Source organism: Scyliorhinus torazame, chromosome 10, assembly GCF_047496885.1.
Source record: "Scyliorhinus torazame isolate Kashiwa2021f chromosome 10, sScyTor2.1, whole genome shotgun sequence".
In the NCBI taxonomy this organism is placed as follows: domain Eukaryota; kingdom Metazoa; phylum Chordata; class Chondrichthyes; order Carcharhiniformes; family Scyliorhinidae; genus Scyliorhinus; species Scyliorhinus torazame.
This window is the reverse complement of record NC_092716.1, coordinates 141,425,692-141,453,249: the sequence shown is the minus strand read 5'-3', so window position 1 is coordinate 141,453,249 and position 27,558 is coordinate 141,425,692. Positions and strand designations below refer to the sequence as shown.

Below are 27,558 nucleotides of genomic sequence, written 5' to 3'. Positions count from 1 at the left end.
AAACAAGAAGGTCCAACTTGTGCAAAACAATGTCATGGAAATGAAAATGAAAAATGAAATGAAATGAGATGATGGAGTTTCACATCAATAATGTGTGTCAGGCTTTGTAGCCAATTGTGATACATACTAGACAGGACTGACAGGTTTCTGGTGTGATGAGCGATTATATCAGATTTTCAATATATGAAACACTTACCAGGTGATAATATTTCTCCATTGACTGTGCAGGAGCAACTTGTTGTTTCTGTCGTGCTGGGAGTTACTGTTACTGTTGTTGTTGTTTCGAGTGTAGTGCTGGGTGCTGTGGTGGTGTGACATTTTCCGGTGTACTTCAAAATTTCACAACTCTTAGTACATAGAGTGAAATTACAGACGCCTGATTTACTTGAAGTTACGATAGCCTGCCCTGAAAGACAACGGGCATGAAAAGATTTTAGGCATCTCATGGCAAATATCCAAGCATTTACTATAGTTAATTACAAATAAATATAGAGATGACTGCATCTCATTATTTGAGACTGAGGCGCTAAAAATAAGTTTATATGTTTACACGGGATAAAATCTACACATCTGGTTAAGTAATGGATACGAAAAATAGAACTGCCCATATTAGAATCTCAATATTTCATCAGCCTTACTTGTAGTCGTATCCCTGGTATTTGAATAATGTTGTCGGTTCTTCATTTTGATATTTGTGTTTTGTTTACAAATGCAGACCGAGCAATGTTCAAACAAGTTAAAGGAGAAAGTTAAAGTTCTAAATACATGCTCAGAATATGTCTTATGGACCAAACACATTAGTGAGCAAAGCAGAAATGCTTGCCCACAGAGTAAAACACGTCCCATCCTGACTACTAATTTCATTTCATTGTCGAAATGTCCAAACTTATGGATATTTTTGATCCAGTCACTAAACACAGGTATTTTTTTGTTCAATGAACCAGAGCAAAGGAATAAGCAAAGACAGTTGCAGAATTTGTGTGCCCTTTTTGTACAGGCGTCAGTTTATACTGGAAATGCCAAATGTAAGATCGAGCACAGTCCCTGGAATTCAGCTTAGCAACAGTCCATTGACAGCATGTGGACTCACTATTGGTCAGCAGGACTGGGGAAACAAGCAGAAGTGAGCATCCTCTGTGGAAATATTTAGCATCTTTCACTCATGCCATGTGATTGTGAATATGAAATCTGGAATAATAGTTTCAGATTTGGAGAGCAGAAAGATGTCGCTTTTTCCACCATCTATTCTGACATTTCCAAAATTATTTAGCAGACACATCACTTTGGAAATAGAGAGATGGCAAGTTTAAAAGCAACTCTTTTTCCAAACATGTATGTAACATTAACAAGAACATCCACCTTTTTTAAAACAATATAATGGAGAGGACTGGAGCTTCACATCAATAATGTGAGGCAGGTTTTGCAGCCAATTATGCTACATACTAGACAGGACTAGTCAGGTTAATGGTGTGTTGAGCGATTGTATCAGAGGTTCAATATCTGATACACTTACCTGGTGATAATATTTCTCCGTTGACTGTGCAGGAGCAACTTGTTGTTTCTGTCGTGCTGGGAGTTACTGTTACTGTTGTTGTTGGTTCGAGTGTAGTGCTGGGTGCTGTGGTGGTGTGACATTTTCCGGTGTACTTCAAAATTTCACAGCTCTTCGTACATAGAGTGAAATTACAGACGCCTGATTTACTTGAAGTTACGATAGCCTGTCCTGCAAGACAAAAGGCATGAAAATATTTTAGGCATCGCATGGCAATTATCCAGGTATTTAATATATTATAATAAGAAACTTTATTCGTGTCACAAGTGGGCTTACATTAACACTGCAATGAAGTTACTGTGATTAGACCCTAGCCGCCTGTTCGGAAACACTGAGGGAGAATTCAGAATGTACAATTCACCGAACAAGTTTAATTACACATAAATATACAGGTAACAGCATCTCATAGTTTGAGATTGAAGAGCTAAGAATTAGTTTGTATGTTTCAAGGAAAGATCCAGCAGAGGGCAGTAGAGCGGAGCTGCTGATTGGCTGTTGCGGGGCAAATTTGCATACGTCCGTTGTGCTCCCCCCAACTTGAAGGTGTACCTAGCAAGAGACCCTAGCTGTTCAAGTGAAGACAAGCATCCAGCAGAGGGCAATAGAGCAGAGCTGCTGATTGGCTGTTGCGGGGGAAATTTGCATACGTCCGTTGTGCTCACCCTAACATGAAGGTGTACCTGATCAAAAGACCCTAGTTGTTCAAGTGAATACAAGCATCCAGCAGAGGGCAGTAGAGCGGAGCTGCTGATTGGCCGTTGCGGGGGAAATTTGCATATGTCCGTTGTGCTCACCCTAACTTGAAGGTGTACCTGAGCAAGAGACCCTAGCTGTTCAAGTGAAGACAAGCATCCAGCAGAGGGCAGTAGAGCTGTGCTGCTGATTGACTGTAGCGGGGGAAATTTGCGTACATCCGTTGTGCTCACCCTAACTTGAAGGTGGTTTGTGGAGGAGCTGTTGTCAAGTGACACTTAAATCCAAAACACTTCATCAGTGTTTCCCTCCCTACCCCCTCCTCTAAACAAAAAAAACCAACCGCTGTAAAGATCAAAAGTAAGGCTAGAGGGCAGGTAGGCGTAGAAAGAAGTTGAACTGCGACGTCACAGCCTGCAGGTAAGGGATTGGCTGGTGACTGGTAAGTTGTTTTTCTTTTCTTTTCCCTCAGATGTTATCGTGCGGGGCACAGAGGTTGCTGAGTGAGTACTTGCTGAGAAGGGGAGTGAATAACAGGTAAGCTCTTTCTTTCTTTTTCTTTTTGTATCTAGAGGTGATGGCAGGGAAGGTAGGGCAATGTTCCTCCTGCGGACTGTTTGAGGTGAGGGATGCCATCAGTGCCCTGCTGATTTCATCTGTGGGAAATGCACCCATCTCCAGCTCCTCAGAAACCGCGTTAGGGAACTGGAGCTGGAGCTGGATGAACTTCGGATCATTCGGGAGGCAGAGGTGGTCATAGATAGAAGCTTCAGGGATGTAGTTACTCCGAAGAATATAGATAGATGGGTGACGGTGTGAGGGGCTGGGAGGAAGCAGTCAGTACAGGGATCCCCTGTGGTAGTTCCCCTTAGTAACAAGTATACCGCTTTGGATACTGTTGGGAGGGACGACTTACCAGGGGTAAGCCATGGGGTACAGGTCTCTGGCACAGAGTCTGTCCCTGTTGCTCAGAAGCGATGGGGGGAGAGGAGTAGAGCATTAGTCATTGGAGACTCCATAGTTAGGGGGATAGATAGGAGATTCTGTGGGAACGAGAGAGACTCGCGGTTGGTGTGTCGCCTCCCAGTTGCCAGGGTGCATGATGTCTCGGTTCGTGTTTTCGGGATCCAGAAGGGGGAGGGGGAGCAGCCCCAAGTCGTGGTCCACATAGGTACCAACGACATAGGAAGGAAAAGGGATAGGGATGTAAGGCAGGAATTCAGGGAGCTAGGGTGGAAACCTAGATCTAGGACAAACAGTGTTATTATCTCTGGGTTGTTACCCGTGCCACGTGATAGCGAGACGAGGAATAGGGAGAGAGAGGAGTTGAACACATAGCTACAGGGATGGTGCAGGAGGGAAGGTTTCTGATTTCTGGATAATGGGGGCTCATTCTGGTGTCGGTGGGACCTCTACAAATGGGATGGTCCACACCTGGACCAGAGGGGTACCAATATCCTGGGGGTGAAATTTGCGAATGCCCTTCGGGAGGGTTTAAACTAGTCCAGCAGAGGCTTGGGAACCTGAATTGTAGCTCCAGTATACAGGAGGTTGAGAGTAGTGAGGTCATGAGTAAGGTTTCAAAGTTGCAGGAGTGTACCAGCAGGCAGGATGGTGGTTTAAAGTGTGACTTCTTCAATGCCAGGAGCATCCGGAATAAGGTGGGTGAACTTGCGGCATGGGTTGGTACCTGGAACTTCGATGTTGTGGCCATTTCGGAGACGTGGATAGAGTAGGAACACGAATGGTTGTTGCAAGTGCCGGGGTTTAGATATTTCAGTAAGCTCAGGGAAGGTGGTAAAAGAGGGGGAGGGGTGGCATTGTTAGTCAAGGACAGTATTACGGTGGCAGAAAGGACGTTTGATGAGGACTCGTCTACTGAGGTAGTATGGGCTGAGGTTAGAAACAGGAAAGAAGAGGTCACCCTGTTAGGGGTTTTCTATAGGCCTCCAAAAAGTTCCAGAGATGTAGAGGAAAGGATTGCAAAGCTGATTCTGGATAGGAGCGAAAGCAACAGGGTAGTTGTTATGGGGGACATTAACTTTCCAAATATTGACTGGAAACGCTATAGTTCGAGTACTTTAGATGGGTCCGTTTTTGTCCAATATGTGCAGGAACATTTCCTGACACAGTATGTAGATAGGCCAACGAGAGGTGAGGCCATATTGGATTTGGTACTGGGTAATGAACCAGGATAGGTGTTAGATTTGGAGGTCGGTGAGCACTTTGGTGACAGTGACCACAATTCGATTACATTTACTTTCGTGATGGAAAAGGATAGGTATATACCGCAGGGCAAGAGTTATATCTGGGGGAAAGGCAATTATGATGCGATGAGGCAAGACTTAGGATGCATCGGATGGAGAGGAAAACTGCAGGGGATGGGCACAATGGAAATGTGGAGCTTGTTCAAGGAACAGCTACTGCGTGTCCTTGATCAGTATGCACCTCTTAGGCAGGGAGGATGTGGTCGAGCAAGGGAACCGTGGTTTACTAAAGCAGTCGAAACACTTGTCAGGAGGAAGAAGGAGGCTTATGTAAAGATGAGACATGAAGGTTCAGTTTGGGCGCTCAAGAGTTACAAGTTAGCTAGGAAGGACCTAAAGAGAGAGCTACGAAGAGCCAGGAGGGGACATGAGAAGTCTTTGGCAGGTAGGATCAAGGATACCCCTAAAGCTTTCTATAGATATGTCAGGAATAAACGAATGACTAGGGTAAGAGTAGGGCGAGTCAAAGACAGCAGTGGGAAGTTCTGCTTGGAGTCCGAGGGGACAGGAGAGGTGCTAAATGAATATTTTTCGTCAGTATTCACACAGGAGAAAGACAATGTTGTCGAGGAGAATACCGACATTCAGGCTACTAGACTAGAAGGGCTTGAGCTTCATAAGGAGGAGGTGTTAGCAATTCTGGAAAGGGTGAAAATAGATAAGTGCCCTGGGCCGGATGGGATTTATCCTAGGATTCGCTGGGAAGCTAGGGAGGAGATTGCTGAGCCTTTGGTTTTGATCTTTAAGTCATCTTTGTCTGCAGGAATAGTGCCAGAAGACTGGAGGATAGCAAATGTCCCCTTGTTCAAGAAGGGGAGTAGAGACAACCCAGGTAACTATAGACCAGTGAGCCTTACTTCTGTTGTGGGCAAAATCTTGGAAAGGTTTATAAGAGATAGGATGTATAATCATCTGGAAAGGAATAATTTGATTAGACATAGTCAACACGGTTTTGTGAAGGGTAGGTTGTGCCTCACAAACCTTGTTGAGTTGTTTGAGAAGGTGACCAAACAGGTGGATGAGGGTAAAGCAGTTGATGTGGTGTATATGGATTTCAGTAAAGCGTTTGATAAGGTTCCCCACGGTAGGCTACTGCAGAAAATATGAAGGCATGGGATTCAGGGTGATTTAGCAGTTTGGATCAGAAAATGGCTAGCTGGAAGAAGACAAAGGGTGGGGGTTGATGGGAAATGTTCAGACTGGAGTCCAGTTACTAGTGGTGTACCACAAGGATCTGTTTTGGGGCCACTGCTGTTTGTCATTTTTATAAATGACCTGGAGGAGGGTGTAGAAGGATGGGTGAGTAAATTTGCAGATGACACTAAAGTCGGTGGAGTTGTGGACAGTGCGGAAGGATGTTACAAGTTACAGAGGGACATAGATAAGCTGCAGCGCTGGGCTGAGAGGTGGCAAATGGAGTTAATGCAGAAAAGTGTGAGGTGATTCATTTTGGAAGGAATAACAGGAAGACAGAGTACTGGGCTAATGGTAAGATTCTTGGCAGTGTGGATGAGCAGAGAGATCTCGGTGTCCATGTACATAGGTCCCTGAAAGTTGCCACCCAGGTTGAGAGGGTTGTTGAGAAGGCGTACGGTGTGTTAGCTTTTATTGGTAGAGGGATTGAGTTTCGGAGCCATGAGGTCATGTTGCAGCTGTACAAAACTCTGGTGCGGCCGCATTTGGAGTATTGCGTGCAATTCTGGTCGCCACATTATAAGAAGGATGTGGAAGCATTGGAAAGGGTGCAGAGGAGATTTACCAGAATGTTGCCTGGTATGGAGCGAAGATCTTATGAGGAAAGGCTGAGGGACTTGAGGCTGTTTTCATTAGAGAGAAGAAGGTTAAGACGTGACTTAATCGAGGCATACAAGATGATCAGAGGATTGGATAGGGTGGACAGTGAGAGCCTTTTTCCTCAGATGGTGATGTCTAGCACGAGGGGACAGAGCTTTAAATTGAGGGGAGATAGATATAAGACAGATGTCAGAGGTAGGTTCTTTACTCAGAGAGTAGTAAGGGCGTGGAATGCCCTGCCTGCAACAGTAGTAGATTCGCCAACACCAAGGACATTCAAATGGTTATTGGATAGACATATCGACGATAAGAGAATAGTGTAGATGGGCTTTAGAGTGGTTTCACAGGTCGGCGCAACATCGAGGGCCGAAGGGCCTGTACTGCGCTGTAATGTTCTATGTTCTATGTTCTATTTACACAGTTGGTTAAATAACGGATATGAAAAATAGAACTGCCTATATTAGGAGCTCAATATTTCACCAGCTCTAATAGCAGTCGTACCTCTGGTATTTGAATAATGTTGTGAATTCTTTGTTCTGATATTTGCGTTTGGTTTATAAATCCAGAAGGCATTGTTCAAATGAGTTAAAAGAAAAAGTTAAGAGCTAAAAACATGCTGCAGAGTAGTTCCAATAGCACTTCATACATTAGTGAGCAAAGCAGAAATACGTGCCCAGAGAATAAAACTTGTCCCTCCTTACACCAATTTCATTTCATTGTCCAAACGTACAAACATGTGGACATGTTTGATCCAGTCATAAAACACAGTTATTTGTTTGATCAATGAAGCAGAGCAAAGGGATGCACAAAGAAAGTTGCAGATTGTGGGGTCCTTTTTGAACAGGCTAGATTATTTTGGAAATGTCAAATGTAAATTCGAGCACAATCGCTGGGGTTCAGTTTAGCAACAGTCCATTGACAGCATGAACATAGAACATAGAACATACAGTGCAGAAGGAGGCCATTCGGCCCATCGAGACTGCCCTCACTTCCCCCGTATCCCCGTAACCCAATAACCCCTCCTAACGAGAGCATGTTGTCTCTCAATTCGAAACATTGAGCAAAGAAAGTTGCTGATTTGTGGGTCGTTTTTGAAAAGGCTATAGCTTATTTTGGAAATGTCAAATGTAAATTTGAGCACAATCGCTGGGATTCAGTTTAGCAACAGTCCATTGACAGCATGGTGTCTCTCACTATGTCAGTGGGACTCAAGGAAACAAGCAGAGGGGAGAATTGTTGTGGAGGTAATTAGCAACTGTTGCCATGTGATTGTGAATGTGAAATCTGGGATAATAGTTTCAGATGTGGGGAACAGGAAGATGTCGATTTCTCCACGATCAACCTCTGACATTTACAAACTTGTGTAGTAGACAGATCACTCTGGGGAATGGGTAGATGGCAAGTTTCAAAGCAACTCGTTCTCCAAACATGTGTGTAAAATGAAACAAGAAGGTCCAACTTGTGCAAAACAATTCAATGGAGATGATGGAGTTTCACATCAATAATGTGTGCCAATTGTAGCCTTGTAGCCAATTGTGGCCCAGCACCGGAGATTCGGCGGGGGCGGGAATCGCGCCACGCCGGTCGACGGGCCCCCTCCGGCGATTCTCCGGCACGCGATGGGGCGAAGTCCCGCTGGTTTTATCCTGGTCCCGCTGGCGTGAATTGAACCACGTCCCTTACTGGCGGGACCCAGCGGCGCGGGCAGTCTCCGGGCTTCTGGGGGTGGCGCGGGGCGATCTGGCCCCGGGGGTGCCCCCACGGTGGCCTGACCCGCGATCGGGGCCCACCGATCCGCGGCCGGGCATGTGCCGTGAAGGCACTCTTTCCCTACGCGCGGCTATCAGCCTCCGCCATGGCCGACGCGTAGGTGACACACCCCGCACATGCGCGGGGATGACGTCAGCAGCCGCTGACGCTCCTGCGCATGCGCGTTCTTCCACCGGCCGTCAGAGTCCCTTCAGCCTTGGCTGGCATGGCGCTAAAGGCTTTCCACACCAACCGGCGGGACGGCAACCACTCCAGCGCGGGCCTAGCCCCTAAAGGTGAGGGCTTGGCCCCTAAAGGTGCAGAGAAATCCGCTCCTTTGGGGCTGCCCGACGCCGGAGTGGTTCATGCCACTCCATCCCGCTGGGCCACCCGCCCCGCCGGGTAGGGGAGAATCCCGCCCCAGATATTTACAAACTTGTGTAGTATTCAGATCACTTTGGGGAATGGGGAGATGGCAAGTTTCAAAGCAACTCTTTTTCCAAACATGTGTGTGACATGAAACAAAAGGTTCCAGCTCCTGTAAAACAATGTAATGGAGATGGAGGAGTTTCACATCAATAATGTGAGTCAGGTTTTGTAGCCAATTGTGATACATACTAGACAGGACTGTCAGGTTTCTGGTGTGATGAGCGATTATATCAGATTTTCAATATCTGATACACTTACCAGGTGATAATATTTCTCCGTTGACTGTGCAGGAGCAACTTGTTGTTTCTGTCGTGCTGGGAGTTACTGTTACTGTTGTTGTTGTTTCGAGTGTAGTGCTGGGTGCTGTGGTGGTGTGACATTTTCCGGTGTACTTCAAAATTTCACAGCTCTTCGTACATAGAGTGAAATTACAGACGCCTGATTTACTTGAAGTTACGATAGCCTGTCCTGCAAGACAAAAGGCATGAAAGGTTTTAGGCATCTTATGGCAATTATTCAGTCATTTTCTTTAGTTAATTACAAATCAAAATAGAGGTGGCAGCATCTCATATTTTGAGACTGATGCGCTAAAAATAAGTTTATATGTTTACACGGGATAAAATCTACACATCTGGTTAAGTAATGGATATGAAAAATAGACCTGCCCATATTAGAAGCTCAATATTTCATCAGCCTTACTTGTAGTCGTATCCCTGGTATTTGAATAATGTTGTAAGTTCTTCGTTTTGATTTTTGTGTTTGGTTTACAAATGCAGACAGAGCAATGTTCAAACAAGTTAAAGGAGAAAGTTAAAGCTCTAAATAAATGCTCAGAGTAGGTCTTAAGGACCAAACACATTAGTGAGCAAAGCAGAAATGCTTGCCCACAGAGTAAAACTCGTCCCATCCTGACAACCAATTTCATTTCATTGTCGGAATGTACGAACGTATGGATATTTTTGATCCAGTCACTAAACACAGGTATTTTTTTGTTCAATGAACCAGAGCAAAGGAATAAGCAAAGACAGTTGCAGAATTTGTGTGCTCCTTTTTGTACAAGTGAGAGTTGATACTGGAAATGCCAAATGTAAGATCGAGCACAGTCCCTGGAATTCAGCTTAGCAACAGTCCATTGACAGCATGTGGACTCTCTATTGGTCAGCAGGACTGGGGAAACAAGCAGAAGTGAGCATCCTCTGTGGAAATATTTAGCATCTTTAACTCTTGCCATGTGATTGTGAATATGAAATCTGGGATAATAGTTTCAGATGTGAAGAACAGGCAGGTGTCGATTTCTCCACGATCAACTTCTGACATTTCCAAAGATATGTACCAGACAGTTCACTTTGGGAAATAGAGAGATGGCAAGTTTAAAAGCAACTCTTTTTCCAAACGTGTATGTAACATTAACAAGAACATCCACCTTGTTTCAAACAATGTAACGGAGAGGATGGAGTTTCACATCAATAATGTGTGTCAGGTTTTGTAGCCAATTGTGATACATACTAGACAGGACTGTCAGGTTTCTGGTGTGATGAGCAATTATATCAGCTTTTCAATACTGATACACTTAACAGGCGATAATATTTCTCCATTGTTTAGCAACAGTCCATTGACAGCATGTTGTCTCTCAGTTCGTCAGTGGGACACAGGGAAACAAGCAGAGGTGAGAATTGTGTGTGGAAGTAATTATCATTTTTAACTGTTGCCATGTGATTGTGAATGTGAAATCTGGAATAAAAGTTTCAGATGCAGAGAACAGGAAGATGTTGATTTCTCCACGATCAACCTCTGACATTTACAAACTCTTGTAGCAGACAGATCACTCTGGGGAATGGCAGAAGTTTCAAAGCAACTCTTTCTCCAAACATGTAAGTAAACATGAAAAAAGAAGGTCCAGCTTGTGTAAAATAACGTAATGGAGATGATGGAGTTTCACATCAATAACATGAGTCAGGCTTTGTAGCTAATTGTGATACATACTGGACAGGACTGTCAGATTTCTGGTGTGATGAGCGATTATATCAGATTTTCAATATCTGATACACTTACCGGGTGATAATATTTCTCCATTGACTGTGCAGTAGCAACTTGTTGTTTCTGTCGTGCTGGGAGTTACTGTTACTGTTGTTGTTGGTTCGAGTGTAGTGCTGGGTGCTGTGGTGGTGTGACATTTTCCGGTGTACTTCAAAATTTCACAGCTCTTCGTACATAGAGTGAAATTACAGACGCCTGATTTACTTGTAGCTACAACAGCTTGTCCCACAAGACTAAAGGCATGAAAAAATTTTAGGCATCTCATGGCAATTATCCAGGTATTTATTATATTATAATGAGAATCTTTATTAATGTCACAAGTGGGCTTAGAAAACATATTTGTGTTTGCTTTTCAGTTCTGGTATTCCAGTTTAGGTAGGGGGTGTGTTGTGGACAATGGCTCTTTCAGAGGCTCGGAGGTTTTTGGGGGTGGAGAAGGTCACACAGTGCCTTACGAACAGAGACTAAACAAAGACTTCGATTTGGCAAAAACATTGAAGTTTACGTTACCTGACAGCATACAAATGAAGTGGTACTTACGGTGGTAGCTGAGCATTTAAAATTGCCTGAGATACAGTCCAACGCATTAGAAATGGCCAAAATTTAGTACAGATTAAACAACTTGAACATGAGAAGAATTAAAGTAGCTTGAATACGAAATGAGGGAGAAAGAAACAATAGCCCAAGCCGAACAACAATAAAGTGAATGGGAGATACAGATCAGCGAAAAAGAAGAAGAGAGAGAAAGAGATAGAGAGGAAAAAGAAAAATAGAGAGAACGAGATAGAGAGGAAAAAGAAAAAGAGAGAGAAGAGATAGAGAGGAAAAAGAAAAAGAGAGAGAAAGAGATCGAGAGGAAAAAGAAAAGGAGATAGAAAGAGATAGAGTGGAAAAGAACAAGAGAGAGAGGAAAGGGAAAAAGAGAGAGTTTGAACTTCAGAAAATGGCCATGAAACATGAGTCAGTTAAAATTGGCAGATGTAAAGGGAATCGTACAGTTTGAGGATTGTGATGAGAATAAAGTACAAGAGCTTCATAGTCGAAGGCTTGGTGGGGATCTATTTAAATATGTCCAAGCATTGCCAATGTTTGGTGAGAAGGAGGTAAACGCCTTTTTCATTTCATTTGAGAAGGTAGCTAAACAAATGAAATGGCCAAAGGACATGTGGGTATTACTGATTCAAACAAAGCTGGTAGATAGGGCCAATGAAGTTTTTGCATCTCTATCAGAGGAGGTATCTGGGACGTATGAGGAGGTGAACAAAATCCATTTTAGGTGCATATGAACTAGTGCCTGAAGCCTACAGACAAAAGTTTAGAAATTTAAGGAAAGAACCTGGTCAAATATACATGGAGTTTGAAAGGATCAGAGTAATTTTGATAGGTGGATGAGGGCTTTGAAAATAGACCAAACGTATGAAGCTCTCGGAGAAATTATACTTTTGGAGGAGTTTAAAAATTCAATTCTTGATGTAGAGAGAACTCATGTGGAAGAGTAGAGGGTTAAAACTGCAAGGTTAGCAGTGGAAATGGCAGATGATTATGAATTAGTTCATAAATCAAAGTTTGGTTTCTGACATCAGTTTCAGCCTGTGAGGGATAGAAACTGGGGAAAAGAGAAATACTCAAGTGGTAGAGGTAAAGGAGATCTGATGGGAGATAATAAGGAGAGTGCACCTCAGATTAGAAAAGAATCAAGGAGGGTGGAAGAGAAATGAAAAGTTTCAAATGTTTTCACTGTAATAAACTTGGCCATGTAAAGTCATAGTGTTGGTGATTGAAGAAAAGCGCTGGGAAGACTGATGTGATGAAACAGGATAAGTCAGTGGGATTGTTAAAGTGGTAAAAGAAAGCCCAAGTGAAGCGAAGGAGGAGCAAAAGATTGTACAGCCTGATCAAGAGGTGATTGATAAGAAGGTGCCAGATCTCTTTAAAGAATTAATTTGTGTGGGTAAAGTTTACTCAGGTGTACCAGGAGGAGTAGGTAAAGAAGTCAGAATTTTAAGAGATACGGGAGCTAGTCAATCTTTGATGGTATGAGATGCAGAGTTATGTAGTTTGGAAGGAATGTTGCCAGAAAAGGTGATAATATGTGGAATTCAGGGTGAGAAGAGTAGTGTTCCATTATATAAGGTAAGGTTGGAAAGTCCAATGAAGAGTGTTGAAGTGGTAGTAGGAGTAATAGAGAAACTATCTTGTCCAGGAATACAGTTTATCTTGGGTAATGATATAGCTGGATCGCAGGTGGGAGTGATGCCTACTGTGGTTGATAAGCCAGTGGAAAATCAGACAACTGAAATGTTGAAGGACGAATATCCTGGGATTTTTCCGGGTTGTGTAGTAACAAGGTTGCAAATTCATAGGTTAAGACAAGAGGAGAAATCAAAGATTGAAGATGAAGTTGAAGTTCAATTATCAGAAACGATTTTTGATCAGATGGTTGGAAAAGAACAAGAACACGTGGAGGATGAGGCGGATATTTTTAGTTCAGGAAAATTGGCAGAGTTACAAGAGAAAGATATAGAAATAAAACAGATGTATCAGAAAGCATACACGGAAGAGGAATCTGAGTGTATACCAGAATGTTATTACCGTAAAAATGACGTCCTGATGAGAAAATGGAGACTTTACATATGCAGGCGCATGAAAATTGGGCAGAAGTTCATCAAGTGGTATTGCCAGTAGTGTATAGAAAGGAGGTGTTGCGAGTAGCACATGAGGTACCAGTGGGAGGTCATTTGGGAGTGAGGAAAACTCAAGCTAAACTCCCAAAACATTTTTATTGGCCTGGACTACATAAAAATGTAGTTAAATTTTTTCGATCATGTCACACATGTCAAGTGATAGGGAAACCTCAAGCAGTGAGAAAACCAGCACCCTTAATACCCATTCCAGCATTTGAGGAATCTTTTACAAGGGTCTTAATTGATTGCGTAGGACCGCTACCTAAGACGAAATGTGGGAATCAATATCTTTTGACTATGATGGGTGTGTCTGCTCAGTTTCCAGAGGCCATTCCAGTGCGCAATATTACAGCTAGAAAGATTGTGGGGGAGTTACTTAAATTCTTTACTAGATATGGACTAACCACAGAAATACAATCTGATCAAGGATCAAATTTTACTTCTGGGTTGTGGTGATATGCATCACTGTAAATACACAAGGGGTTAATGTAAATACACTACGACTAAGTAAACACTAGAGGGAGCACCAGAGACGTCATGACAAGCAGACATACAGCTAATGAACACATAGAATAGGACACGACCAATGGGCAGTCAAGACACCCAGAGGTGACACTACCACAAGTGGGCATTACACAACCCATAAGACCATAAGACATAGGAGCGGAAGTAAGGCCATTCGGCCCATCGAGTCCACTCCACCATTCAATCATGGCTGATTTCAACTCCATTTACCCGCTCTCTCCATAGCCCTTAATTCCTCGAGAAATCAAGAATTTATCAACTTCTGTCTTAAAGACACTCAACGTCCCGGCCTCCAACGCCCTCTGTGGCAATGAATTCCACAGACCCACCACTCTCTGGCTGAAGAAATTTCTCCTCATCTCTGTTCTAAAGTGACTCCCTTTTATTCTAAGGCTGTGCCCCAGGGTCCTAGTCTCCCCTGCTAATGGAAACAACTTCCCTACATCCACCCTATCTAAGCCATTCATTATCTTGTAAGTTTCTATTAGATCTCCCCTCAACCTCCTAAACTCCAATGAATATAATCCCAGGATCCTCAGACGTTCATCGTATGTTAGGCCTACCATTCCTGGGATCATCCGTGTGAATCTCCGCTGGACCCGCTCCAGTGCCAGTATGTCCTTCCTGAGGTGTGGGGCCCAAAATTGCTCACAGCATTCTAAATGGGGCCTAACTAATGCTTTATAAAGCTTCAGAAGTACATCCCTGCTTTTATATTCCAAGCCTCTTGAGATGAATGACAACATTGCATTTGCTTTCTTAATTACGGACTCAACCTGCAAGTTTACCTTTAGCGAATCCTGGACTAGGACTCCCAAGTCCCTTTGCACTTCAGCATTATGAATTTTGTCACCGTTTAGAAAATAGTCCATGCCTCTATTCTTTTTTCCAAAGTGCAAGACCTCGCACTTGCCCACGTTGAATTTCATCAGCCACTTCTTGGACCACTCTCCTAAACTGTCTAAATCTTTCTGCAGCCTCCCCACCTCCTCCATACTACCTGCCCCTCCACCTATCTTTGTATCATCGGCAAACTTAGCCAGAATGCCCCCAGTCCCGTCATCTAGACCGTTAATATATAAAGAGAACAGCTGTGGCCCCAACACTGAACCCTGCGGGACACCACTCGTCACCGGTTGCCATTCCGAAAAAGAACCTTTTATCCCAACTCTCTGCCTTCTGCCTGACAGCCAATCGTCAATCCATGTTAGTACCTTGCCTCGAATACCATGGGCCCTTATTTTACTCAGCAGTCTCCCGTGAGACTATTTAAGGACAGGGCACACATGCTCTGTCTCTTTCCACAGGCGACACTTAGAGAGTAAGACAGGGGCAGATCAGAAGAATCACACCCACCAGATGGCTTAGAGCAGACTGGTTAGTTAGACTGAGTTACCATAGTAAGATTAGCAGGAGAGTCGAACTCATAGAGAACTGTGCTAATGGTTCAATAAATCACATTGAACTTACTTCAAGGTCTGGAGTATCTTTTGGTCAAAGCTAAGTCAAGTTGCAGCCTGTGTTATCCCAGAGTATATAACACAACAAAGGTTATTAAAAGAAGTTATGGATAGTTTTCGAATAAAACAATTTATATCAACTGCGTACCACCCAGAATCGCAGGGAGAGTTAGAAAGATGGCATCAGACATTAAAGACAATGTTGAGGGCTTATTGCCAAGAGTATCCAGAGGATTGGGATAAAGGAATTCCATTCGCAGTGTTTGCAATTAGGGATGCACCTAATGAGTCAACCAAATTCAGTCCTTTCGAACTAATTTTTGGTCATTAGGTAAGAGGACCACTTAAATTGATTAAGGAAATTTGGTGAGTGAGCTGTCGGAACTTACATTATTGGATTACATTTCAAATTTTAGGGAACGATTAAATAAAGCAGGGGAATTGGCTGGACAACATTTAAAGGTTGCACAACATGTGATGAAACGGGTAGCAGACAAGAAAGCAAAAGTTCGTAGTTTTGTCAGTGCAGATTACATTTTAGTATTGTTACCAGTGGTAGGTGAATCTTTAAAAGCAAGGTTTTGTGGACCTTATCAGATTGAAAGGAAATTAAGTGAGGTGAATTATGTGGTAAGAATGCAAGATAGAAGGAAAACTCACCGAGTGTGTCCTGTGAATATGCTTAAAAGGTACTTTGAAAGGGAAGGAGAGCAAAAGGAGGAGGTTTTAATGATTCTAACACAAAGTGAAGAACCAAATCTAGATGACTTTGAATTTGACATCCCTCAAATTAAAGGGGAAAACAAGGATGTTCTTAAAAATTGAGATAAATTGTTGAGTTACCTTCCAGAGGAAAAACAGACTGACCTGAAAGAATTATTGATATCACATGGGCAAGTTTGTGGAGATAAGTTGGGAAGTACTAAAATGGCTATACATGATGTAGATGTGAGAAATGCTGTTCCAATGAAACAACATCGGTATAGACTTAACCTTTTAAAATTGGCACAGGTTAAGAAGGAATTTGAAAGGATGCTTAAAAATGGCATAATTGAAGTGGGTTGCAGCCAATGGAGCTCACCCATAGTGATGGTACCAAAACCGGACGGTACCCAACGGTTGTGTGTGGACTATAGAAAGGTTAATGCAGTTACAAGAACGGACTCTTATCCCGTGTTTGGTGGATTGCATTGAGAAGGTGGGACAATCAGCTTTTATTTCCAAACTTGATTTACTTAAAGGTTACTGGCAGGTACCTTTATCTGAAAGGGCGAAGGAGATTTCAGCTTTAATGACTCCAGATGGTACATACCAATTGAAAGTTATGCCATTTGGCATGGAAAATGCTCCAGCCACATTTCAATGGTTAACTAACACAATCGTTTCAGGATTATCCAATTGTGCGGTATACATCGACGATCAAAGTGGCAAAGATTAGTGGGAGACTAGAGGACTGGGAAATGTTTAGGGGGCAACAGAAAGCTACTAAAAAAGCTATAAAGAAAAGTAAGATAGATTATGAGAGTAAACTTGCTCAGAATATAAAAACAGATAGTGAAAGTTTCTACAAATATATATTTTTTAAAAAGTGGCTAAGGTAAATATTGGTCCTTTAGAGGATGAGAAGTGAGATTTAATAATGGGAGATGAGGAAATGGCTGAGGAACTGAACAGGTTTTTTGGGTCGGTCTTCACAGTGGAAGACACAAATAACATGCCAGTGACTGATAGAAATGAGGTTATGACAGGTGAGGACCTTGAGAGGATTGTTATCACTAAGGAGGTAGTGATGGGCAAGCTAATGGGGCTAAAGGTAGACAAGTCTCCTGGCCCTGATGGAATGCATCCCAGAGTGCGAAAAGAGATGGCTAGGGAAATTGCAAATGCACTCGTGATAATTTACCAAAATTCACTAGACTCTGGGGTGGTCCCGGCGGATTGGAAATTAGCAAACATGACAGAACTGTTTAAAAAAGGAGGTAGGCAGAAAGCGGGTAATTATAGGCCAGTGAGCTTAACTTCTGTAGTAGGGAAGATGCTGGAATCTATCATCAAGGAAGAAATAGCGAGGAATCTGGATGTAAATTGTCCCATTGGACAGACGCAGCATGGGTTCATAAAGGACAGGTCGTGCCTAACTAATATAGTGGAATTTTTTGAGGACATTACCAGTGCGGTAGATAACAGGGAGCCAAGGGATGTGGTATATTTGGATTTCCAGAACGCCTTTGACAAGGTGCCACACAAAAGATTGCTGCATAAGATAAAGATGCATGGCATTAAGTGTAAAGTAGTAGCATGGATAGAGGATTGGTTAATTAATAGAAAGCAAAGAGTGGGGTTTAATGGGTGTTTCTCTGGTTGGCAATCAGTAGCTAGTGGTGTCTCTCAGGGATCAGTGTTGGGCCCACAATTGTTCACAATTTACATAGATGATTTGGTGTTGGGGACCAAGGGCAATGTGTCCAAGTTTGCAGACGACACTAAGATGAGTGGTAATGCAAAAAGTGCAGAGGATACTGAAAGTCTGCAGAGGGATTTGATAGGTTAAGTGAATGGGCTAGGGTCTGGCAGATGGAATACAATGTTGACAAATGTGAGGTTATCCATTTTGGTAGGAATATCAACAAATGGGATTATTATTTAAATGATAAAATATTAAAACATGCTGCTGTGCAGAGAGGCCTGGGTGTGCTAACGTATGAGTCGCAAAAATTTGGTTTACTGATGCAACAGGTGATTAAGAAGGCAAATGGAATGTTATCCTTCATTGCGAGAGGGATGGAGTTTAAGACTAGGGAGGTTATGCTGCAATTGTATAAGGTGTTAGTGAGGCCACACCTGGAGTATTGTGTTCAGTTTTGGTCTCCTTACTTGAGAAAGGACGTGCTGGCACTGGAAGGTGTGCAGAGGAGATTCACTAGGTTAATCCCAGAGCTGTAGGGGTTGGATTACGAGGAGAGGTTGAGTAGACTGGGACTGTACTCATTGGAATTTAGAAGGATGAGGGGAGATCTTATAAAAACATATAAAATTATGAAGGGAATAGATGGGATAGATGCGGGCAAGTTGTTTCCACTGGCGGGTGAAAGCAGAACTAGGGGGCATAGCCTCAAAATAACGGGAAGTAGATTTAGGACTGAGTTTAGGAGGAACTTCTTCACCCAAAGGGTTGTGAATCTATGGAATTCCTTGCCCAGTGAAGCAGTAGAGGCTCCTTCATTAAATGTTTTTAAGATAAAGATAGATAGTTTTTTGAAGAATAAAGGGATTAAGGGTTATGGTGTTCTGGCCGGAAAGTGGAGCTGAGTCCACAAAAGATCAGCCATGATCTCATTGAATGGCGGAGCAGGCTCGAGGGGCCAGATGGCCTACTCCTGCTCCTAGTTCTTATGTTCTTATGATCTGGTAATTTTTAGTCAGACATGGAAAGAACATTTGAAGCATCTGATGGAGTTATTTGATCAGGTGGCGGGTTTGGACGTAAACCTAGTCAAAAGTGAACTTGGAAAAGCCCAAGTCACCTTCATTGGCCATACAATCAGACAGGGTCGAATGGTTCAACGGGATGTGAAACAAAAGTTATTGGGGGGTTTCCAATACCCTCGACATGAAGGGAAAAAATGCAATTTCTTGGATGAGTGGATTTTACCGGACATTTGTGCCGCATTTTAGCAGTGTGGTCGCTCCGCTGATGGACTTGCTGAAGAATCGTAGCAAATTTCAGTGGACAGCGGAATGTCAACAGGCATTTGACGGGTTGAGGGCTGTGTTAAACAATGCTCCTGTGTTGGAGAATTACAAGGGGCTGTGTTATCGGATTGAACTAAAGTATCTGACCATAAAGAGGAATGTCGAGGCGTAGAGAAATGGATGGATCGTGCAGAGACCTTCTTGTCCAAAGAGACTGTCAATGAATAGGGATTCCAGTTGCAGGAAGAAGACCTAAAATAGACTATGTTATATAAATGTTTGGATGTTTTGATTTTGTCTACAAAAAGGTATATTTATTGTCAATTTTGCTTGAAAGAAAGTGATAAGGTTAAAAATGAAACAATCTTAAAGTTGATGGATTATTTTTTTTTGGGTGGAGGTGTCATGGGAATGTCACTTTAAGAAATGTTAGTCTTCTCAAGTGGCTGCAGTGATGTCATTGCGTGGGTGGAGCTGGGCTCTGGCTCTGCTTTTTACTTTCGTTTTGAGTGGGAAGCTTTTTTTGGCTCTGAGTGTTAGTTTCGTTTTCAGTTAGAGAGCTGCATTCAAACCAAGGAGGTGTATTTCAGTCTCTCTCTGCATGCTAAAAATGTCTCCTGATCACTTCAAAGTAATACCTGTTTCTGTAAGGAATGCAAACCTACTGTCTTTGTTAAAAGGGTCTTTGACTTATGGATGTTGTTAGGAATGTTACTCAGGGTTACCTATAGAGTACTGTATCTTTGGGGCGTGGGGTATTAGTGTTGGTAGTTGATAAGGTGTTTGCTGTGTGTTTATAAAATGTTAACTGGATTCATAGAATAAACATTGTTTTTGTTTAAAAATACTTTAGATCTCTGTTGCATCACACCTTTAAAGTGGACCTTTGTGCTCCCCATAACCAAAATCTATTAAAAGTTGTGGGTCAGTTGACCTCCATGATATACTTTGGTGTTCTCTAAACCCTGGACCATAATAATGTTTACACAGGATAAAATTGACACATCTGCTAAGTAATGGATATGAAAAATAGAACTGCCCACATTAGAGGCTCAATATTTCATCAGCTCTCACTGTAGTCGTACCTCTGGTATTTGAATAATGTTGTATGTTCTTTGTTTTGATATTTGTGTTTGGTTTACAAATGCAGACAGAGCAATGTTCAAATAAGTTAAATGAGAAAGTTAATTAACTAACTAAATGCCCAGAGTAGGTCTTTAGCACCAAACACATTAGTGAGCAAAGCAGAAATGCTTGCCCACAGAATAAAACTAGTCCCATCCAGATAACCAATTTCATTTCATTGTCGGAATGTACAAACATATGGATATTTTTGATCCAGTCACTAAACACAGGTATTTTTTTGTTCAATGAACCAGAGCAAAGAAATAAGCAAAGACAGTTGCAGAATTTGTGTGCTCCTTTTTGTACAGGCGAGAGTTTATACTGGAAATGCCAAATGTAAGTTTGAGTACAATCTCTGGAATTCAGCTTAGCAACAGTCCATTGACAGCATGTGGTCTCTCTATTGGTCAGTGGGACTGGGGAAACAAGCTGAAGTGAGCATCCTCTGTGGAAATATTTAGCATCTTTCACTCATGCCATGAGATTGTGAATATGAAATCTGGAATAATAGTTTCAGATGTGGAGAGCAGAAAGATGTCGGTTTTTCCACAATCTATTCTGACATTTCCAAAATTATGTAGCAGACACATCACTTTGGAAATAGAGAGATGGCAAGTTTAAAAGCAACTCATTTTCCAAACATGTATGTAACTTGATAAAAGAACATCCACCTTGTTTCAAACAATGTGATGGAGAGGACTGGAGCTTCGCATCAATAATGTGAGTCAGATTTTGCAGCTAATTATGCTACATACTAGGCAGGACTAGTCAGGTTAATGGTGTGTTGAGCGATTATATCAGAGGTTCAATATCTGATACACTTACCTGGTGATAATACTTCTCCGTTGACTGTGCAGGAGCAACTTGTTGTTTCTGTCGTGCTGGGAGTTACTGTTACTGTTGTTGTTGGTTCGAGTGTAGTGCTGGGTGCTGTGGTGGTGTGACATTTTCCGGTGTACTTCAAAATTTCACAGCTCTTAGTACATAGAGTGAAATTACAGACGCCTGATTTACTTGAAGTTACGATAGCCTGTCCTGCAAGACAAAAGGCATGAAAATATTTTAGGCATCTCATGGCAATAATCTACTATAGTTAATTATAAATAAATTTAGAGGTGACAGCATCTCATATTTCGAGACTGAGGCGCTAAAAATAAGTTTATATGTTTACACGGGATAAAATCCTCACATCTGGTTAAGTAATGGATATGAAAAATAGAACTGCCCATATTAGAAGCTCAATATTACATCAGCCTTACTTGTAGTCGTATCCCTGGTATTTGAATAATGTTGTAAGTTCTTCGTTTTGATATTTGTGTTTTGTTTACAAATGCAGACAGAGCAATGTTCAAACAAGTTAAATGAGCAAGTGAAAGATCTAAATGAATGCTCAAAAGATTTCAGCCACCTCTAGGACAATTCTTTGGACAGCTATTATATTTATCTACCGATAAATAAACCAGTGACAGCATCTCATATTATGTGAGTTATGTGCTGAGAACAAGGCTGACATGAAAAATGAAAGAAAATTACACTTCATGTTAACAATCATGGATACGGAAAATAGAACTGCCAATATTAGAGACTGAATATTCCATTTGGTCTCATCACATTCATATATCTTCTAGTTCAATAAGCCTTTCCTTAGATTGCCACCTTGCCGCGGTGGAGAGGCTTGAATGGTCTGTTGATCCCGAGAGCTATAGCATCGGGAGTGTTAAGGCTCCTAACAGGGTCACGCATGATGGTAACGTCAGAGGGTAGGAACCAGACAAAGGGCAATCCAAAACAAGTCCTCAATGGCTGATCAGGCAGAAGATAGCCATATATCAACAGCTGCGATGGCCGATGAAGTGTCCAGTCGTCGAGGCTCTCTTGCCACTGGAACTGGACCTACCCCCTGTCACGGACCGCATGTCTGCTGTTGTGCAATGTCATACTCACGTTAAAAAATGTCTGCACCAGGCATCTACCTAGAGGAAACCAGCACCCCCCCTCACAGGCAAGTCCCCCGGCCATCAGCAAGAGGTGATGGGAACAGGACCGTGAGATCTGGAAGTCCCTAGCTTCGAACCGGCACATAGGCGGTGCAATTTAATTGTGTCGTCTCGCTCTTGGAATAGGAGAAAGAGATTATTTTGGCAGTTTTTGTCACGACTGAGCAGCCCTCTTCAGGATCCACTATGCTCACCCCACATGGGGAAAGGACTAGAAAAGCCCGAAAAATAGTCTGTTCCATCCCTAACCTGGCTGGGAAACCGGATCCAGCAGGCTCATTTACCTACGGTCAGAAAATCAAAGTTAAACTGAATTTAGGAACCTGGAATCAAAGAACCCTCACGGATAATGAGCAAAAGTATTGACCGAAATGGAGAACTGCCCTTGTTGCGCATGAACTCAGGCACTTCGACATTGATGTTGCTGCCCTGCTAGAAACCTAAAGAGCAGGCAAAGGGCAGCTGACGGAAGATGGCGGTGGTTACACTTTCTTCTGGAGGGGAAAACCCAATGATCAACACAGGACGCGTGAAATTGATTTCGCTATCAAGAACAAACTCGGAGCTCCCTGTAGGCATCAACAAGTACCTCATCACCCTCTGTCTACAACTTCCAAGAACCACCAGGCATCGGTTGTGAGTGCCAATGCTCCAACCCTTGATGTCAATGATGAGTCCAATAAATGTTTCTACTCCACACCGGACATCAAACGCTCCAACATTCCTGAGGATGATAAGGTTATCCTCCTTGGGGAGTTCAACGCCAGGGTTGGAAAGAACTCCCAACTCTGAAAAGAAACCATCAGAAAAGAAGGAATTGGGAATTGCAACTCCAACAGGGTTCTCTTGCTCAGCAAATGCACGAAACACCAGCAAGTCTTCACGACCGCACTGTTCCGCCAAAAAAAACAAGTTCATGACTTCCTGGAGATATCTACGATCAAAGCACTCACAGATGATCGACTTCATCATCATCCGATGCCTTCATCACCAAAGTAATGACCAGTGCAAATTACTTTTGGACAGACTACCCTCTCATCCGTTCCTCTATGTCCTTCAAACTCCACCAGAAGCATCAGAAGATGAAGAAACAGCTCAGGAAAAAGATCAATGATGAGCGGTTTCAAGAGCCGAGCAGACGGGCGAACTTCCAACAATGTTGTCTCCAAAATCTCCAAAACGTCCATTGTAATGGAATGGAGGGAAACTGGAAAGAGCTGAAGACAGCCATCCTCTCAATCTGTGAAGAAACCATCGGCTACAAGACCAGGAAACACTAAGATTGGTTTGACAAGAATGACCATACCATCCAAAAACTCATCGACAACAAGAGGAAAGCTGTCCACACTTGACAAAACAATATAACCAGCATGGTAAAGAGGAGAGCTCATCAATTAGCCAAGGCATTGATACAAAGAAGAACAAGCGAAATCAAGAACCAATGGTGGACTGAGAAAGCTAAGGAGCTGCAACAGGCAATTTAACCAGTTGATTGGTCGATGTGTGGCATTCTCTTCCATCTCATCTAAAAGCCCGGGCTGGATTCTCCGTCAAGTGATGCTGGAATCGAGAACACGATCGGAAGGAGAATTGCGGATCAGCCGCAAACCTAGGCCAGCGCCGGGCTGATGGAATGCCATGCTCTGGTGCCTTGACAGCAGCGTGAATGTGTTCTACGCAAGTGTGGGCGTGCAAATTTTACAGTAAACGCCATTGGCATATCATTAACTGGCCTGGTCTGGCAATTTCCGGGCCCCCCACAGAGTGCTCCGGGTCCAGCAGGAGGAATTACTGACAGCAAGGTTCACTTATGGTATTTAAAATCAGGAAACAGGCACTGTGAGGGCAGCACGGTGGGGCAGTGGGTTAGCCCTGCTGCCTCAAGGCGTTGAGGTCCCAGGTTCGATTCTGGCTCTGGGTCACTATCCGTGTGGAATTTGCACATTCTCCCTGTGTTTGAGTGGGTTTTGCCCCCACAACCCAAAGGTGTTCAGGCTAGGTGGATTGGCCACACTAAACTGGCCCTTAATTGGAAAAAATGAATTGGGTACTCTAAATTTATTTTAAAAAAGGAACCAGGCACTGTGGCTTGTGAGGGAGAGAGAGGGGGTACAAAAAGTGTCTAACATCTCTATAGTGTGCTGACAGTTGTGCTGCTGACCAGTGGTCTTCTGCCAGGGCTGGGGTGTGTAGTGGGGGCGGCTAGGAGGTGGGCCATGGGGCCATGGGGTGGATTGGCACGGATCAGCATTGCTGCAGCCTGCAAGGCAGCCATGTGGCTGCACATGCCGCTGACTGCCCACTGTGAACTTAGTGCCACGGATCCTCTGGGTACCTTCCCAGGCCACCCCTCAAGATACCCTCTGGCCCCAGCCGGCCCATCAATGGGATGGGTGTGCTCTGGCGCAACCAGTGACAGCTTCTTGGCTGGGTGAGGGTGTGTGGGTTGTGGAGTACCTATATACAGGTCCTGCTTGTCAGGCTCTCGAGTGCCATCCCTGACCCTGGCAAATCACACACCAGCGTTTGTTCGAATTGCACTAGTTCCACGTGGTGGCTGTGCTAGCCCATTAGGAGATCCTAAATTGCATGCTTTCGGGGCTGTAGAACTCACACAATTCAGTCCTGGCATCAGCACGTAGTATCTGAAACAGAGAATTCTGGTCATCATATATCAATGAGGGATGACCTGAACGTTGTCATAGTTTGACAGCTGGCCAATTGCATGCTGTTTTCATGTCTTTGATCACTTCAGAAGCCTTTAAGAGTCACCCCACTTCAGAAGAGTGGAATCATGTGCAGACTAGACTAGCTTGAGCTGGCAGATCCTCTGCTCTGTGACTATTGAGATTTTCACAAACATTTGACAATCAACAGAAAAACACAACCAACATTCAGGTGGCACCATGTCAAGACATATCCTGAGGCACTTCACTGAAACACAATGACTATATTTGACACCAACTCATGAAACGTGACTAAAAACTTAGTCAAAGAAATGGCTTGGAAGAGGGTGTTAAAGGAAAGCAGAGAGCTGGACACGTTTAAGCATAATAATTCCAGAGTAGATTCAGGCAGATGAAGGGAGTTCGGAATGCCCAGAGGTGAAAGAATGTATTGAGGGTTGCAGAGCTGGAAAAAATTAGGTAGGGAGGGATGACATGATAAAATTATTTGAACAGTAGAAAGAGAATTTTAAACCTGACACATTTAGACACTGGGGACCTGTATAAGGTTGGGGACACAATGGTGGTGGGAGCAGGGCAACCTCAGGTTTCTCAACCAGTACCACGAGTACCAATAATTTATAATATATAAAAGCAAATTACTGCGGATGCTGGAATCTGAAACAAAAACAGGAAATACTGGACAATTGCAGGGGATCTGACAGTATCTGTGGAGAGAAAAGGGAACTAACGTTTCAGGTCTGGATGACTCTTTGTCAATGCTGGAGAGAACTGGAAATAGAGTCAGATTTATACTGTTGTGGGAGGGCGTGAAGTAGTGGGCTGAATAGGGGGGCAGCAATAGGCGGAGATTGACAAGGATGGTGTGGACAGAATGACAAAATGAACGTAAATGGGCATGGTTAAAGCTAAGATGGATGTTGATAGTGGCACATAAATAGATTAGAATGTGTGAATGGCAGAACAAAGGTAAGCAGTGTGTCAAAGGGCAACCAGGAACAGGGAACCGATAGTCCAAAGTTGGGTGGGGGAGGGGGGAATGGTGAGGGAAAAGCAGGCCACTTGAAGAAAGGAAAATAAATTGATAGAATTAAAAATGGGTGAATGTGGAGGAGAGAATTCGCAGCCTGCAATTATTGAACACAATGTTAAGTCCAGGAGGCTGTAACGTGCCTAATGAGAATATGAGCTGCTGTTCCTCTAGTTTGTGCTGGGCTTCACTGGAACATTGCAGCAGGCCATGGATGGACATGTGAACGTGAGAGCAGGATGGTGAGTTGAAATGGCAGCGACAGGAAGGTCTGGGCCCTGCTTGCTGCCAGACCGGAGGAGTTCTGCAAAGTGGTTACCCAGTCTGTGTTGAGTCTCTCCAGTGTAGAGTAGACCACATTGGGAGCAGCGAATGCAATAGACCAGATTGAAGGAGGTGCACATGAAGCGCTGCCTCACCTGAAAAGAGTGTTTAGGCCCTGGGATGGTGAGCAGGGAGGAGGTCAAGGGGCAGGTGTTACACCTTTTGTGATTATCATGGGAAGAGGGTGAGGTGTTGGGGGTGGTGAAAGCGTGCGGTAGGGTATCCTGGATGGAACAGTCTCTCCAAAATGCTCACGGGGGGTGTGGAAGGCACTGTGAGGGGAAGATGTGTTTGGTGGTGGAATCATAGACGAGTTGGCGGAACTAGCGGAGGATGATTCATTGAAAGTGGAGGCTGGTGGGGTAAAAAGGGAGTAGAAGGGGGATTGTACCCTGGTTTTGGGAGGGAGGGAAGGGGTTAGAGCAGAGGTGCAGGAGTTGGGTCAGACATGATTGAGAGCCCTGTCGACCACATTGGGTAGGAAACCACGAATAATGAAGAATGAAAACATCTCAGCAGCACTGTTTTGGAAAGTGGCATCATCGGAACAGGGACAACGGATGCAAAAGAGTTGGGAGAATGGGATGGAGTCCGAACAGGATGTGGGGTGTGAAGTGCAATACTTGCAGGATGATGGGTGTGAAGCGCTGTACTTACAGGATGTAGGGTGTGAAGAGCTGTACTTAAAAGATGTGCGTTGTGAAGATGTGTACTTAAAGGATTTGGGGTGTGAAGAGCTGTTTTACAGGATGTGGGATGCGAAGAGCTGTGCCTACAGTATGTGGGGTGTGAAAAGCTGTACTTACAGGATGTGGGGTGTGAAGAGCTGTACTTACTGGATCTGGGGGTACTTACTGGATGTGGGGGGCAAAGAGCTGTACTTACAGGATGTAGGGTGTGAAGAGCTGTTTTTACAGAATGTGGGGTGTGAAGAGCTGTACTTTCAGGGTGTGGGGTGTGAAGAGCTGTACTTACAGGATGTGGGGTGTGAAGAGCTGTACTTACTGGATCTGGGGGTACTTACAGGATGTGGGGTGCAAAGAGCTGTACTTACAGGATGTGGGGTGTGAAGAGCTGTACTGACAGGATGTGGGGGGTGAAGAGCTGTACTTACAGGATGTGGGGTGTGAAGAGCTGTACTTTCAGGATGTGGGGGGTGAAGAGCTTTACTTACAGGATGTGGGATGTGAAGAGCTGTTTTTACAGGATGTGGGGTGTGAAGAGCTGTACTTACAGGATGTGGGGTGTGAAGAGCTGTTTTTACAGGATGTGGGGGGTGAAGAGCTGTACTTACAGGATGTGGGGTATGAAGAGCTGTTTTTACAGGATGTGGGGTGTGAAGAGCTGTACTTTCAGGATGTGGGGTGTGAAGAGCTGTTTTTACAGGATGTGGGGTGTGAAGAGCTGTACTTACAGGATGTGGGGTGTGAAGAGCTGTACTTTCAGGATGTGGGGTGTGAAGAGCTGTTTTTACAGCATGTGGGGTGTGAAGAGCTGTACTTTCAGGATGTG

General features: G+C 43.6%; 1 protein-coding gene across 1 annotated transcript in view; it reads right to left on the bottom strand.

Annotated features, from left to right (window-relative positions):
- The window catches only part of LOC140430263 (uncharacterized), a 136,690-nt gene that overhangs the window by 22,969 nt on the left and 86,163 nt on the right, over positions 1 to 27,558 (bottom strand). Inside the window, exon 30 of the mRNA XM_072517688.1 lies at positions 20,834 to 21,043. Coding sequence (XP_072373789.1) covers positions 20,834 to 21,043 — 210 coding nt within the window. The remainder of the gene's footprint in view (positions 1 to 20,833; positions 21,044 to 27,558) is intronic.